The 15,566-nt window shown below is 41.1% G+C and overlaps 2 protein-coding genes across 2 annotated transcripts in view; one reads left to right on the forward strand and one right to left on the reverse strand.

Annotated features, from left to right (window-relative positions):
• POLR2B (RNA polymerase II subunit B) overlaps window positions 1-3,459 on the forward strand; it is a 103,914-nt gene extending 100,455 nt beyond the window's left edge. The window contains exons 24-25 of the mRNA XM_007946228.2: window positions 2,118-2,313; window positions 3,370-3,459. Coding sequence (XP_007944419.1) covers window positions 2,118-2,313; window positions 3,370-3,459 — 286 coding nt within the window. The remainder of the gene's footprint in view (window positions 1-2,117; window positions 2,314-3,369) is intronic.
• Window positions 3,460-3,797: 338 nt separating this feature from the next.
• The window catches only part of IGFBP7 (insulin like growth factor binding protein 7), a 107,884-nt gene continuing 96,115 nt past the window's right edge, over window positions 3,798-15,566 (reverse strand). The window contains exons 3-5 of the mRNA XM_007946226.2: window positions 6,716-6,832; window positions 6,004-6,130; window positions 3,798-3,817 (exon numbers count right to left, since the gene is read on the reverse strand). Coding sequence (XP_007944417.1) covers window positions 3,798-3,817; window positions 6,004-6,130; window positions 6,716-6,832 — 264 coding nt within the window. The remainder of the gene's footprint in view (window positions 3,818-6,003; window positions 6,131-6,715; window positions 6,833-15,566) is intronic.

Consider the following 15,566-nt stretch of genomic DNA (forward strand, 5'->3'; position numbering starts at 1 on the left):
TTTATTGGTTTCCCTTTTCTTTGTTGAAGAGGGTCTGTGCAATCCTTCTGCCTAGTCCGCCATCTTGCCCCGCCTCTCTGAAAGCCCAAATTTTTATCTTTATCAGGAATACTTTAAATTGTTTTCCTTGAAGTGAAGGGCTTTTGTTCATTTTCAAGAAAATGTCAGCCAAATACACCACAGTTGGCTTGTCAGTTGTTTTTTCAAGTAAAAAATACAGTCCATGAGAAATTACTAGTTCAGAATTAACTCAGTCCTTTTCTCAAGATGAGCTCTGGTGGTGTACTGGTTAAAAGCATTCGGCTGCTAACCAAACGGCCAATGGTTGGAATCCACCAGCTGCGCTGCAGGAGAAAGATGAGGCCATTTGCTTTCCTAAAGATTTACAGGCTTGGAAACTTTATGGGGCAGTTCCCCTGTGTCCTACAGGATTGCTATCAGTCGGAATCAACTCGATGGCAGTGGGATTGGTTTGGCTTTTGCTTTTCTTCAAGACAGCATCTGACTTAAGTACACAGTAGAATGGTTCCTGGGAACTCCCTGCTTTGTCGTGGAATGGTAAACAGATGTGTCCTCAGGGCAGGAGTCAATAAAACTGTTATCCTTCACTGTCTCATCAAGGGCTTTTCTTGTCCTTCCCTGCCAGTGTGTGCCTGTGGAGACTGTAACTGGTACTAAAGTTTGGTTCCACTGCCTTGATTTCTGCTAAGGTGCCAGCGCTTTATTAAGTTACTTTTGCACCCTCAGGGCACATGGTAACAATGAACAAGGCAAATAATGTGATAATATTATAAAAGTAGTTTTGACCCTTAGGGAGTCCACAGATCACACTTTGAGAACTGCTACTCTAAAAAAGAAAATCTAACTAGAGTCCCATTTTATATAAATATAAATATCCTGTATTCAAATTTCCCTGGTCCTCACATAAACTTTTAAAAGGTTTGTTGATTTTAATTAGGATGCCGATAGGTCCATGCATCATAAGTAAACGATACAGGTCTCTTCAGCTCCCCACCTTTTTTTTAAATCTATAGGTTCCCCTTTAACTTTTTTTCTCCTTATAATTTATTTGTTGAAGAACTGGCTTGTCTGTCTTAGAGGGTTTATCACAGTCTGGATTTTGTTGGTTGCATTCCTTTGCTATTTTGTAACATTTTTTTTCTTTTTTTTTTTTTGGTAAATGGATCATTAGAGCTAGAGCTGTGATGAAATTTAAGATTTGAGTTTTTTTGGCAGTAATATTTCATAGGTAGTATTGTGGGCTTCCTGTCTGGTTGTTCTCTTTTTATGATTTTGGCTGCTGGTAATGATTATTGCCTGTGGCCTTTAATTAAAATAGGAATTGCAAACTGGTGAGAGTCTAGTTTTATCATTATTTTATTGGCTGGAATACTGCTAGAGAAAACTGCCTCCTCAACTGTTTGATTACCTGGTGACTTGGTTTGTATAGCTAAGGGCAGGATAAATGTTTGATTGTTTCCCTTAATTTACCAGTTTTCAAAATAATGAGTTGGTTTTCTAGCATCTGCCAGAGGTGATCAGTGCTTTTTTTTTTTGATAAAATGATTATAAACTCTGATTTATGTGTATTTGATGTTTTTTGTGTATTAAGAATGTCATGGAATCTATCACTGTCCACTTGCCTGGTCATTTGAACAAAGCATTTCACATCTGTGTCGGGGAAACTTCTAACCAGTCACCTGCTCTCTCCATTACTTAACATGCATTAATCGCTTCAGGCTTGGTTGCCTGGGAGATTCATTCATTGAGAAGCTGCTCTGTTTAGATCGGTTATTTTATTACTCATTTTTGAGCCCAGAGTTGAATTCTAATAAGCTGAATCCTAGCATGTTGAGCCTCTACTCTGTACTTCATTGTATGTTATGAGGGAAATGATATGCTATGCTTGAGATTCATATGCATCTACTACATTTGAGGATCTTCTGACACATTAAATAGTTGTTGAACTTTTCTCCCCACGATGTGGAGAGAATGCTAGGGTATAAAAATTAGTCTAATTCTCCTTGACTTATATGATATGGTCCTTTGCCATTAGGTGAGGTGATGTTTATAATAGAAAATAAGCACAAGGTGATCTGCTGTTTTTCCCTTCACAGTGATGGTGGACTGCGTTTTGGAGAAATGGAACGAGATTGTCAGATCGCCCATGGAGCAGCCCAGTTTTTAAGAGAACGGTTGTTTGAGGCATCAGATCCATATCAGGTTCATGTTTGCAACCTTTGTGGAATAATGGCCATTGCTAACACCAGAACCCATACATACGAATGCAGGGGCTGCCGCAATAAAACTCAGGTGTGTATAGCCTTTATTGGCAGTTGGTATTTGTTTAGGATGTAACTATGTTAGCCTGACCACCTAGGCAGATTTAGTATGGTGAAACAGATCATCATTTTCGCTTCAGGCTTCATTGCCTGGGAGACTTACTCATTGAGAAGCTGCTATATTTACATTGGTTATTTCATATTATTCATTTTGAGCCCAGAGTTGAATTCTAGTAAGCTGAATGCTAGCATGGTGAGCCTCTACTCTCTACTTCATTGTATTTTATGAGGAAAACAATATGCTATGCTTGAGATTCTAGTGATGCATCTGTTACATTTGAGGATCTTCTAACACACGTTAAGTAGTTGTTACACTTTTCTCTTCACCATGTAGAGATAATTTCACAATTTTGAGAGTATGCCTTTGAAAGATTCTTAGTTTTAAATGAAAAAGATAAAACTTAATTTTTGAAAAACCTATTTAAGTTTTAGAGTGGTCATTTCTCTAAACTCTTCATCTTTTATCCATTGGTATTGATTCTGACTCATAGAACAGAGCTCCCCATAGGATTTCTAAGGGAAGCAGACTGCCACATGGAGCAGTGTTACGAACTTGGCAGTGGTTATGAACTTGGCTGCTAAACAAAAGGTTAGCAGTTTGAACCCACCAGCTGCTCCACGGGAAAGATGTGGCAGTCTGGTTGCCTAAAGATTACAGCCTTGGAAATACGAAGGCATTTCTGCTCTGTCTTACAGGGTCACTATGAGCTGGAATCGAATTGGTGGCAATGGGTTTTTTTTTTTTTCTTTTGATCATCTTTTGGAAACAGGAAGGTCTGTACAAAGAGTTTATAAAGAGCAAGTGTTTGTTAAATCTTTTAATTGAGGAGGATGAATATAATTTATGCCTAGCACAAAGGCTGTTAGGTGAAAGAAGGAATAATTAGCCAAGATGGCAGGATGAAGTGTTAACAGCTCACTCGTTTAGTCATCATCTGCACAACCGATTCTTAACCTTTTCCTGGGGTAGAGTAGTAAGGCCACTTTAATATAGCTCTGCTAATTACCATCTGCTTTTTCTTTTCAGATTTCCTTGGTGCGAATGCCTTATGCGTGCAAACTATTGTTTCAGGAGCTTATGTCTATGAGTATTGCACCTCGAATGATGAGTGTTTAGCTCTTGTAAAAAATTCTTGACATTTGTCAATATCTTTTGTGTCTTGTTTCTATGATATGATGTTTTAAACAATAAATATGTACTGCATTTGTGCAAAAAAGCATTTTATTTGTTTAAATGCTATGCATGCTTTTCTTCCTTTGTTTTGTAAATAAACACATTTTTGTAGATATTCTTTATGTGTTACCTTATTTTGTAACTTTCTGTGTAAAACCAGTGAATGAATATAATTAAAGCATTAGTGGACTGCATTAAAAGAAACTGGTTATTAGATAAGGATGGGGGTGGCAGTGCTCCAAGACTGCTGTAGGCCACACAGACTGACACGCTCTGCAGATTTACAGCTCAGCACCTTCACCTGTTAAAAAGAGAAAAAAAAACGAAAGTTAGTTACTTACATGGACATGATTGACTTCTTAATTTTGTGTCTCCAAACAGATGAAAATATTAAAATGTGGAGATAAAGGATGTATGAGTAATAGTAGAAAGGATTTGCTAGAGTATTCTATGCAGTTTGAGCTTTATGGTGCCGTTTTATTTTTATTGTAATTTGGGTGAAAGTTTACAGAGCAAATTGGTTTTTCACTCAACACTTCATACACATTTTGTTTTCTGACATTCCTTGCAGTCCCCACAATGTAACAGCACCCTGTCTTCCCACTTCGTGTTTACCATTTCCCTTCCTCCTCCTTTCCTGTCCCTGCCGCCTTTGCTTTCTCCCTGGGCAGGTGCTGCCCTTCTGATCTCATATGGTTGATTGTTCTAATGAGTGCATACCTCCCTGGTGTTACTGTTCACCTTATTGGCCTATCATTTGGCTGAAAGGTGAGCCACTCTTCTGGTTGAAGAGTGTCTAAGGACCATGGTCTTGGAGATTCCACCAGTCCCTGTCAGACCACTAAGCTTGGTTGTCTTTACGATTTTGAGTTTTGTTCCATTTTTCTCCCACTCTGCCCAGGACCTCCTATTGTGATCCCTTTCAGTGCGGTAAGCAGTGGTAGCCAGGGACCATCTAGTTCTTCTGGTCTCAGGGTCATGGTGGCTGGCGTTCACGTGGTCCATTAATCCTTTGGACTAATTGTTTCCTTGTGTTTTTGATTTTCTTCACTCTGCTTTGGACTGAGAGAGTGCAGTAGTAGTTTTCAGAGCTTTATGAGTTTAGATGTGGAAGATCAATTTGCTGTTCTGATCTGTGTGTAAGAGACAGACCTTACACAGTGAAACCTGTGAGAACCAGAACTCGATTGGACTGCCTTGTTTTTCCAGTCTCGTAAGTTTTTCGCCTTTGACAGGGTACAGTCTTACCACTTTTCTATTGCTTGTTTCAGTGGAAAATATTTGAGTTACCTTCTGTGACAGGCTTCTCTCTTAGCACTGGTTCTGGCTTTTCCAGGTTTTACTGTATAAAACTGGAAGAGCACTTTGACAAGTTTGTTGAGACCCAGAAAGGCTAAGTAACTTTCCAGTGTCATCTGCCTCTCGTTCAAGATGAGGCATGACTCGGCCCTTAGCAACTGCTCTAACTTGCTTGTTTATCTGCTAGCTTTACACATCTTGGCTGAAGAGAATCTGACCTAGCACATCTTTACTTGATACTTTCTTTTATATCACAGCTGAGTGATCCTCACAGTGGGACAGTCTGACAAATGCTTCTTATTTCTGGGTTAAGTGAAAGCCAATTCAGACATCAGTCTAATGGAACTATATGAATGTAAAGTAGTGTTACTAGGGCACTGTCATGATGTGTGCTTAAGAGGAAGCTTTCTGGCTGTGAAGTGGAGGCAGAACAGAGTTGGGTACTTGCCCATGTACTCTCTCCTCTCTTTTTTTCTTACAGAAAGCCCAGCATGAGGGGCTGGAATTACCCACAAACATTTCCTTATAAATGAGAATTCAGTATAGTAGTCACAACATAAAGGAAAAATGACATGTGGATAGATAGAAAGTTATGCGAAATATAAGCTTTTCCAGTCAAGTTCAAGTTTTCTTGTTTTTAATTGTGATATGGGTGAAGATTTACAGAGAAAATTCACTTTCTATACAGCAGTTCACATATACTTTGTCTCATGTCATTGACCACAGTTTACCACAATGCATCAACTTCAAGTTTTGAATCTTAACGTGTGAGAGAAGGTGACAGCATGTCAGTCACAACAGTGGCACTGTGTTATCCATCCAAATCTTCTTTTAGAGTCATGTGCTCTAAACTCTGATGGCACACTTAATGCCATGTGGATTGCTAACATTACAGAAATTAATTAATGCTATGTCTGGTACTTTCAGACTTGGTCTTTACTAAGCAAAAACAACCAAAAAACCAAACTCACTGCCATCAAGTTGGATACGACTCATAGCAACCCCTCCTTAGGTTTGAGGTGGTATCACTACGAAAGTAGAGTGCCCAGCCTCCCTTCTGAGGAGTGGCTGGTGGGTTTGAACTGCCAGCCTTCTAGTTAGCAGTCAAATGCCTTAGGCAGTATGCCACAAGAGCTCCCAAGCAAAAACACTAGGCATTTTTAAATGGCTATGGGATTTGCCTCATACCTTTTTTCACTGGTATTTCCTGTAAGGCATCAACTACTGTAATTTTTGCTGATGCTGAAGCCTGTCCTTGGGAATTGGATGCATGGCACTCATATTCTCCAGCGTCATCTTTGCTTAGAGGAGATACCTACAAAAGAGAAAGAATTTTAGTTCCTCTCTGGTGCTCATCTCTTATTTTCCCAGTACCTTCAACTGGGTCATTATTTCATACGTTTCGTAAGATGTAGCGGAAGTCATAGTACAAGTCTTTGTGCTAAGAGACTTAGATAAAGCTATTCTAAAGCTATCCTATTTGGTCTGTCTGGACAATTAATACTCTGAGAAAATGTCATAACTTTTGATCACACTGCATAGCTGAAAAACTAGACAGGTGCACATAGGTTTGAGGGAGAACTTGGTGTAGAGCATGAGATCTGAGTACTATCTGTGAGTAGCAAAGGTCAAGTAAAATATCTGTTAACAATTGATAAAGCTAAATAAGGCTTGGGTCATCTACTTCCCTGTGAGGATTTTGCTTTGAAATCTTAGGGACTTCCTGTTTATTCACTGATGGTTTCCAAAGCATCCAGTAAACCTCAGCTCTTCCTTTAGTTCCTTTTGAAAGAGGAGCTTCAGCCTGTGGATGGGGCGTTCCAAAGGGATGGGAAGAACAACTTCTAGGATGGCAGTACACTGGACGCCTGTCTCATCCTCGCCAGCTGTGGGTACTCACCAGCACCCAGCCGGTTACTTCATGCTTTTCTGGGCCACCCCGGGTCTGAATGGCCAGGTTGTCCCGGTCACCAGGCAAGAGCTCCGTCCTTTGAACTCCATAGTGACCCCTTTTTACCTGCAAAAAGAAAAAGTCTCAGTTCTCTGCACTGAATCATCGATTTGGAAGTGGCTACATTCCTAGAACTGTACAGGGGGTGTACATCAGATGTGAAGCCCAGCACCTATTCACGTACTACCCTTTCTGGATACTTTTCAAAATAGCTCCTTTTCAAAATATAGATCCTCTCATTTCTTCCTTCCAGTTTCCCTGTAAGCTTGTATGTTATAAATTCATGCATTTTCTGCGTATTTGGAGACCACATTGCCATACTTTCCTGCCCCTGGCTGTCATTCCTCATACCCTTACAAACTGCTGCTAGGATCAGGCCTTTTCTTACCTGCTATGTCTGACTGAAGGAGCTCTGGTAGCATAGTGCCTAAGGCACTTGACTGCTAACCAGAAGGCTGGCGGTTCAAACCCACCAGCTACTCCTCAGAAGGAAGATGGGGCAATCTACTTCCATAGTGATATACTGCCTTGGCAACCCAAGGAGGGGTCGCTATGAGTTGGGTCTGACTCGACGGCACACAACAACGTGTCTGACTGACAGACTGTGTCACCAATGCTAGGTATGATGCTTTGGACCTTGTGTGGGAGATCAGGGGACTCTTCCTACAACAGCCTTATTGGTGGAAGAGTAAGCAGTACCCAAAGCCAATACCATTACTTTCTCTTTGAGGGTTAAGGATTAATTTACCAAAATCTTAAGAGCTAATAAAACGCCTGTCACATGTGCTGCTGTTACTGTTTTTGTGATAAAACATGATGCCCATCCTTTTGCAGTAAGGCGAGACTCAGCAGGATGGGTTAAGAAATTCAGTTTCCGTGGTTCAAGGCCAATAATAGTGACCACTGTCCTAATTTTCTCCCTCATTTGAAAAAGCAAACTTCATTATATATAAACTTTGGAAAATATATAAACATATACAGAAAAAGGAAATTTACCTATTAAGTCTCCATGCACATGCATTTAGCATAAATTTCTAGAAGTTGAATTGCTGAGTCACAGGATACAAACATTTTCAGGCTTTTTTTCCCCACGAGTTGACTCCAACTCACGGCAACTGTGTGTTTGTCAGAGTAGAACTGTGCTCTATAAGGGGTTTTTTTTTTTTTTTTTTAAAATATATTTGTTGTTGAGAATATATAGGGCAGAACATACATAGGGTTTTCAATGGCCATTTTTTTGGAAATTGATCTCCTGGCCTTTCTGCCAAGGCACCTCAGAGTGGACTCAAACTTGCAGCCTTTTGGTTAGTAGCTGAGTGAGTTAACAATTTGCACTACCTGGGAACTCTTGCTTTTGGTAATGGTGGCTTAAAAAAAATGGATATGTGGAGTAAATTCCATCCCAGGCCTCCTTCAGGAGGAAAGTAAATGTTTATTGTTAGTACTTGTGAAATTTCAAAAAAGGGTTTATAGGCCCCCAAAGGATTTTTTCATTTTCTTCTGTAGTAAAGCAAATCTTGAGTTAACAATGATTACAGTATATATACTATTTACACTCTCAGTGTTGCTTCTCCAGTGTGAGATCAGACCCATTCCCACCATGTGCTGTTACTTAGCTGTTGTAACTCGGCTTCAAACCCCTTCTGTTTTCTCTGCTTTATGACACCAGGGTTGGGACTCTGAAAGCGCGTGTGATCTAGGCCAAGTCCTACACAAATACCTAGTATTACAGATTTGGAATGCCTGTTATATTTTTCCCCTCCTCGGGATTATGCTATATTGCTGCTATTAGAGAAAACTAGGTAATTCAGTGTGTTTCTCACATGAATGTCATGGACACAGACAAGTACTCAGTAAGCAACCCTTTCAGTTTTCCAAGATGCTCACAGGAACAGTTAATGTTAGTGCAGCTTTGAAAGAGTTATTTTAAAGTGATTTTTAATAATAATTTGATATAAGAATTTGTTTCACATACTATACAAAACATTGTTCCACCTCCTACTTTGGCAAGTAGTGACTGGGATCTTAAAAGCTAGCAAGCTGCCATCTACATGCAATGATGGGTCTCTCCTCGTCCAGAGCAAAGAAGAATGAAGAAAACCAAAATTAATGGAAACAATTAGTCCTAGCAACTGGTGCACCATCTGATCTGCAGCCTATACGACTGTGAGACCAGAAGAACTAGATGGTGTCCGGCTACCACTGCCATCCACTTGGAAGGGGATCTATGTAGGAGATCCTGGATAGAGAGGGAGAACAACGTAGAACTAAACTCAAAATCATTTGGAGAAGAAAAAAAAAAAATAGGTGGGGACCAGGTTTGCTGGTCTGATAGAGCCTGGTGGAACCACTGAGACTATGGCTCCTAGCTGCCCTTCAGGTCTGGAATTGAACCCACACCTGTGATTTCCAGCCAAACAAAATACAGGCATATGAGTTAAACATTTACCTCAAGTAGATACACTCCTTGAAGAAAACAATCATGGGAGAAAAAAGAGCTGCCTATGCACAGGGAGACAGCTTAGGGGGCAGGAGTCTATGGAGGGATGGACACTGGGAAGAGGTAACTATGAGGAGGAAGTGGGAGGGGGGCTGTTGCATTGTGGTAAACTGTGGTCAATGACATGAGACAAAGTATATGTGAACTGCTGTATGGAAAGTGAATTTGCTCTGTAAATCTTCACCCAAATCACAATTAAAAAAAAAAAAAAAGGATTTATTTCAGCAGCTCAACTAATATGTGTCTGGCCTTTACTGAATTTCTGAACCCTTAAGGGTTCTGTGTAAGTATGATCAAAGCAGAAAGATAAACACTACAGCATGGAAACACTGAACGTCAGCAACTGAGCTGTTGATCCTTAGATCATGTGCTTCTTAAAGAAAAGAGCATTCTGTGCCAATTAGCCTGATACATATTTATTGTGATCTTGTCAAGTATTTGATTAGAAAATGAATATTTGTATTTAACAGATATGCCACATTTTCATTGCTGTATTATAAAAAGTTATCCACCAGGTAGAATACATATAGGAAAAAGTGCCAAGAATATATGGCCTGTGTAAAGGGAGTTTAAGTGTTGATAAACATGTGCTTTCCAGTTTTTTTTTTTTTTTTTTTAAAGATGCTGGCTGATACAAGTGGTGTCCAAGACAATTATACAGATGTGCAATGGGCTGGAAGTGCCTCCAAGTGTGCATCTTAGACATCTGTGGAAAAGAATTTAGAAATCTGTAGGGTGGACCAATTGCCTAGTAGTCACTACTCACTGTGAAGGCAGGGGAGAATCTCAGGGTGGTGCAGGGAGTCATCTCAGCCCTCTCAAGTTTTATTTTAGTTGCAACAAAATCTTGCTGAAACCTGCTATTGCTTGCTTAGGAAAAGATAAAGTGCCAGTGATTACAGAAGCAAGATGGATCTACAGGTTAATGTCTAGAGTTCACAAAATTGCTGGGAACCTTCACAAGACATTTAGGCAGCATAGCACATATGCTATCTTTTTGGTGAATGTTTAAAAGAAAATAAGGAAGAGACAAAATGATCATCTAGGAAAAAAAAATGTAAACCAAGATGTTATGGACTGATTTGTGAAAATCCTAACCTCTCTGCCTATGGTTGGGATCTCTGGTAGCGTAGTGCCTAAGGCACTTGACTGCTAACCAGAAGGCTGGTGGTTCATACCCACCAGTCACTCCTCGGAAGGAAGATGGGGCAATCTACTTCTGTAGTGATACTGCCTCGGAAACCCAAGGAGGGGTTGCTATGAGTCAGTCAGACTTGACTGAGGGCACATAACAACAACAACATGCCTATGGTTATAATCCCATTTGGGAATGGGTTGTCTTTGTTATGTTAATGGTCAGGATTAGTGTAGGGTATATTTTGAGTCAATCTCTTTTGAGATATAAAAAAGGGATTTAAGGAATGTAAAGAGAAGAGATGGGGGAAGACTGATGCCAAGTCACATGGAGATCTTCAATGAACCAGGAAACAGAAAAAGAGACAAGGACCTTCCTCAGAGTTGACAGAGAGGGAAAGCCTCTAAGGCATTTGACTGCTAACCAGAAGGCTGGGAGGACTTGGCAATCTACTTCGTAGAGATACAGCCTCAGAAACCCAAGGAGAGGTCACTATGACTAGGACTCGATGGCAATGAGTTTGCTATTGTTTTTAAGAGCTGATACCCTGAATTCAGACATCTAGCCTCCTAAACTGTGAGAAAATAAATTTGTTAAAGCCATCTACTTGTGCTATTTCTTGTTATAGCAGCACTAGAGAACTAAGACACATGATAAAGGGTCAAAAACTCCAATGCAAAAGAATCTACAGTCAGATGATAACAGGAAATAACTCAATGGAGAAATGGGTAGAGGTTATGAACATGCAATTCATAGAAGAGGAAACCCAAGTGTGAAATTGTCAATGTCACTGGTAGTCAGGGGAGGACACGTAGTGGCACAGTGGTTTGTGATCAACTGCTAACCCAAAGGCTGAAAATTTGTATTAACTTGATGGTTCTACAGAAAAAAGGCCTGCAAACTGCTTCCATAAAGATTGTTGTTCGGTGCTACTGAGTTGATTATGACTCATAGTGATTGTATTGGTTCTCTAGTGCTGTTCTAACAGAAATACCACAAGTGGATGGCTTTAACAAATAGGAATTTATCCTCTTATATAAGTTTAGGAGGCTGGAAGTCCAAATTCAAAGTGCCAGCTCTAGGGGCTGGGTGAAGGCCCCTTGACCTTGGGCTTCAGCTCTGCCTCTTGTTCCAGGCCCATGGGAGCTGGAGGCTTCCTCTGACTCACACAGCTGACTGCTGGCTACTGAGGCCGATGAACCCAAGGTCGACAGGTAAAATGGCACAATCCCAAGATTAGCAGGCAACACAGCAGGCCACTGGTTCAAGTCCAGGAACTAGAGATGAAGACTTGCCAAATGCACAATCCAGATGTGCCAAAAAGCTAGAGACCTTCCCGAAGTTTCTCCATATATGCTGGAAGCCAGTCACACCCTGAAGGCAACTCCCCTTCCAGTGATAAATGTCTCAGCAGATTTCCCATGGAGTTGATTACACCACATCTAATTTCATCATGGGGAGTAACTACATCCAGCTGCCAAGCTATTCAAAGTCATGGTCCAGCCAAGTTGACACATAACCTTAACTACCACAGTGACCCCAAGTGATAGAGTAGAACTGCCCTATAATGTTTTCTTGGCTGTAATCTTTATGGAAGTGGATCACCAGGTCTATGGAACTGCTGGGTGGATTCAATCTACCAACCTCTGAGTTAGCAGGCAAGTGCTTAACCATTGTGCCAACAGGGTGCTTTCCATATAGATTACAGCTAAAAACCCTTATGGAGCAGAGATTTACTCTGTAACACATGGGGTCACCATGAGTCAGGGGTTGACTTGATGGCACTGATACCACCACCACCACCACCACCACTAATCTTCCTCCTACCACCTTCGCTTTCCTGGAATAACTAATTTGAACTGCCCTGGTTCATATCTTAGTAGTAGTATCTTTGTACTCGGGGGAATGAAAGCAATTAATGAAATATTACTTTTCACTCATCAGATGAACAAAAATTAGTAAGAGTGCAAATATTCAGTGCTGGTGAGGATGCAGGGAGATGGTACCAATACCACTGCTGGTGTAAGTGTCAACTGCTACAATCCATTTAGAAAGAAATATATATAGCGACCCCTCCTTGGGTTTCTGAGGTGGTATCACTACAGAAGTGGATGGTCCAACTTTCCTTCTGAGGGGTAGTGGTAGGTTTGAACTGCCAGCCTTCTGGTTAGCAGTCAAATGCCTTAGGCACTATGCCACCAGAGCTCCCATATTGATAATATCTATTAAAATTAAAGTCTTTTGACCTATTCATGACACTTTTTGGGGAATCTTTCCTACAGAAATAAAAGCACGGGATTCCATGTACTCAGATGTTTAATGTAACGTTGAAGGTAGTAAAAACAGGAAATGACAGAAATAATAGGGAAGTCGTTTAATAAATTATAGATATCCATATCTAGAATATTAGGTAGCTACTGAGAAAGTCCTGGAGGGCTATCCATGAGAAAAGCAAGTTTCAGAGTATTTCAGAGCATGATGGACACAATATTCCACTGTTGCCTGCCCCACACCTCGTATGTGGGGATATGTGTTTATGTCTGGGCCTGAAGAAGGTGATGGAAAGATACAAACCAGAGCAACTCACAGTGCTTATTCCAAGGAAGGAAGGGAAATGGGGGAGAGCTTAACTCTATATACCTTTGGATGGTTTCTCTTTATTACCATTATTGCTATTTTTAATTAAAAAAAATTCTTAAAAGTCATGAAAGCCCAACTTGAACCAACGTTCAGGCAGAAGAAGAAAGAACTGAACTGAGAGCCTATGAGGCTCGGAAACGTGCAAGTGTTTGGAAGGAACTCTAGGCGTTCAGCCTCCCTGCACGCACTATTTCTGACTTACCAGGGCTAAGTTTAATGTGACTCTTTCAGTTTATTTCCCCATTTCATTGGGTTTATTTCCCAAAGCATTGGGATCTTCCTAGGTTAGGGGTTTGCTGCAAAGGTATGGGACTTGTTGGCATCAGCAAGATAATAACTACTGGTAAGAAAGTACAGACCACTCACGAGGCTGTGCCAACCACAAAAACTACTGCTGTATCCTGATGTCTCGGAGAGAGGGCTCTACCATAGCTGAAAACCAGAAAAACCACACCAAACTCACTGCCGTCGAGTCTGATCTGACACCTAGCGACCCCTCCTTGGGTTTCTGAGGTGGTATCACTATGGAAGGCTCACCCTATTCGCTGCTGCTGAGAATCCTAAAGGAAGGAAGACAGGCTACTTTCCTGGAATCTTTCTCTGTTGGACAAGTTGGGGTTCTAATATTCATTTAGATTCCAAAAGTAGTTCATGCTTAAATTGTATTAGAAACAACACATGACCTTTGTATTTTTATTGTGATTTGTGACAGAGCAAATTCACTTTCCATACAGCAGTTCACATATACATTGTCTCATGTCATTGACCACAGTTTACCACAATGCAACAGCTCCCCTCCCACTTCCTCCCCATAGTTACCTCTTCCCAGTGTCCATCCCTCCATACTCTCCTGCCACCTGAGCTGTCCCCCTGTGCATAAGCAGCCCTTACTTCTCCCATGATTGTTCTCTCCAGTGTATCTACTTGAGGTAAATGTTCAACTCATGTGCCTGTATTTTGTTTGGCTGGAAACCACAGGTGTGGGTTCAAGGGGCAGCTAGGGGCCATAGTCTCAGTGGTTCCACCAGGCTCTGTCAGACCAGCAAGCCTGGTCCCCACCTTTTTTTTTTCTCCAAATGATTTTGAGTTTTGTTCCACATTGTTCTCCCTCTCTGTCAAGGATCTCCTACATAGATCGCCTTCCAAGTGGATGGCAGTGGTAGCCGGGCACCATCTAATTCTTCTGGTCTCATAGTTGTATAGGCTGCAGATCAGATGGTGTACCAGTCGCTAGGACTAATTGTAGAAACAACACATGATCTTAAATATAAGTGTGTATTCTTAAGTTTGGTGACAAGGAGAGTGAAGAAAACAAATAGCCTGTTGATTTATTTAGTTCAGTGACTTTCAAAGGTTTCTGACATGGCCCATAGTAAGAAATATATTTTACAACAGTGTCTGGACAATGAATAAGGAAGACTGAAGAAGAGTTGATGATTTTGAGTTGTGGTGTTGGCAAAGAATATTGAATGTACACGGACTGCCAGAAGAACTAATAAATCTATCTGGGAGAAGTGTAGCTGGAATGCTCCATGGAAGAAAGAATGGCCAGACTTCATGTCACCTACTTTGCTCACGCTGTCAGATGGGACCATTCCCTGGAGAAGGATATCATGCTTGGTAAAGTGGAGGGTCAGTGAAAAAGGTGAAGACCCTCAACAAGACGGATTGGCACAGTGGCTGCAACAACGGGCTCAGCTACATCAAGGATTGTGAGGCTGGGACAGGACTGGGCAGTGTTTCATCCTGTTGTACACAGGGTCACTATGAGTTGAAGCTGACTCAATGGCACCTAACAACATCTGGAATATATAAAACAAAAGTCTTATGAAATGATACTTACCCTTATAAATGTGATGCCTTAAGAAATTTTCTATTGTATTTGCTTATTTTTATTGTAATAAATATATATGTAGCAAAACATTTGCCATTTCAGTCTTCTTCACAAGTACAATTCAGTGACAGTAATTAGGTTTATCACGTTGTTGAACCATCCTGTCCGTTCCCAAGTTTTTCCATCATCCATAACAGAAGCTCAGTGTCCCCGAAGCACTGAGTCCTCCTTTCCCCCTCTCTTGCCCTATTTTGGTCTTTTTCTTTAAAAGAAAATGCTGGTTGTGATGCCTGCATTGATTTCAGGACTGATGGGCCATAGTCTGCAGTTTGAAAAACACTGTAGGTGACAAATCACGTTGTGAAGGCAGAGGTCAATTAGCTGAGCACAGCAGCTGGGTTTCTGCCAAGTCTGTAGAAAATTATTTTCTTCTTTCAACTTCCTGCCTGCAACTGGAGCCTCAGAGTCGAGGGTATGCACTCATGGTGCTTTTGAACGGCCCTGAGAACAACAGCTCAGGGAAGCCCAGGGGATCTGCCCCACAGCCCCAAAAGCTTATAGGCAAAGATTCCCAAGGCTGATTTAGCCCCTTGGTATGTGTGTCCTTCCGCTGGCGTGGGGCAGTGCAAGGATGGCAGAAATTACTGTCTGCTAGGATTACTCAGTAAGGTCATGTGTCTCTGGACACTTG

Source organism: Orycteropus afer, unplaced genomic scaffold (assembly GCF_000298275.1).
Source record: "Orycteropus afer afer isolate SDZICR_OR568_19922 unplaced genomic scaffold, OryAfe1.0 scaffold00153, whole genome shotgun sequence".
Classification (NCBI taxonomy): domain Eukaryota; kingdom Metazoa; phylum Chordata; class Mammalia; order Tubulidentata; family Orycteropodidae; genus Orycteropus; species Orycteropus afer.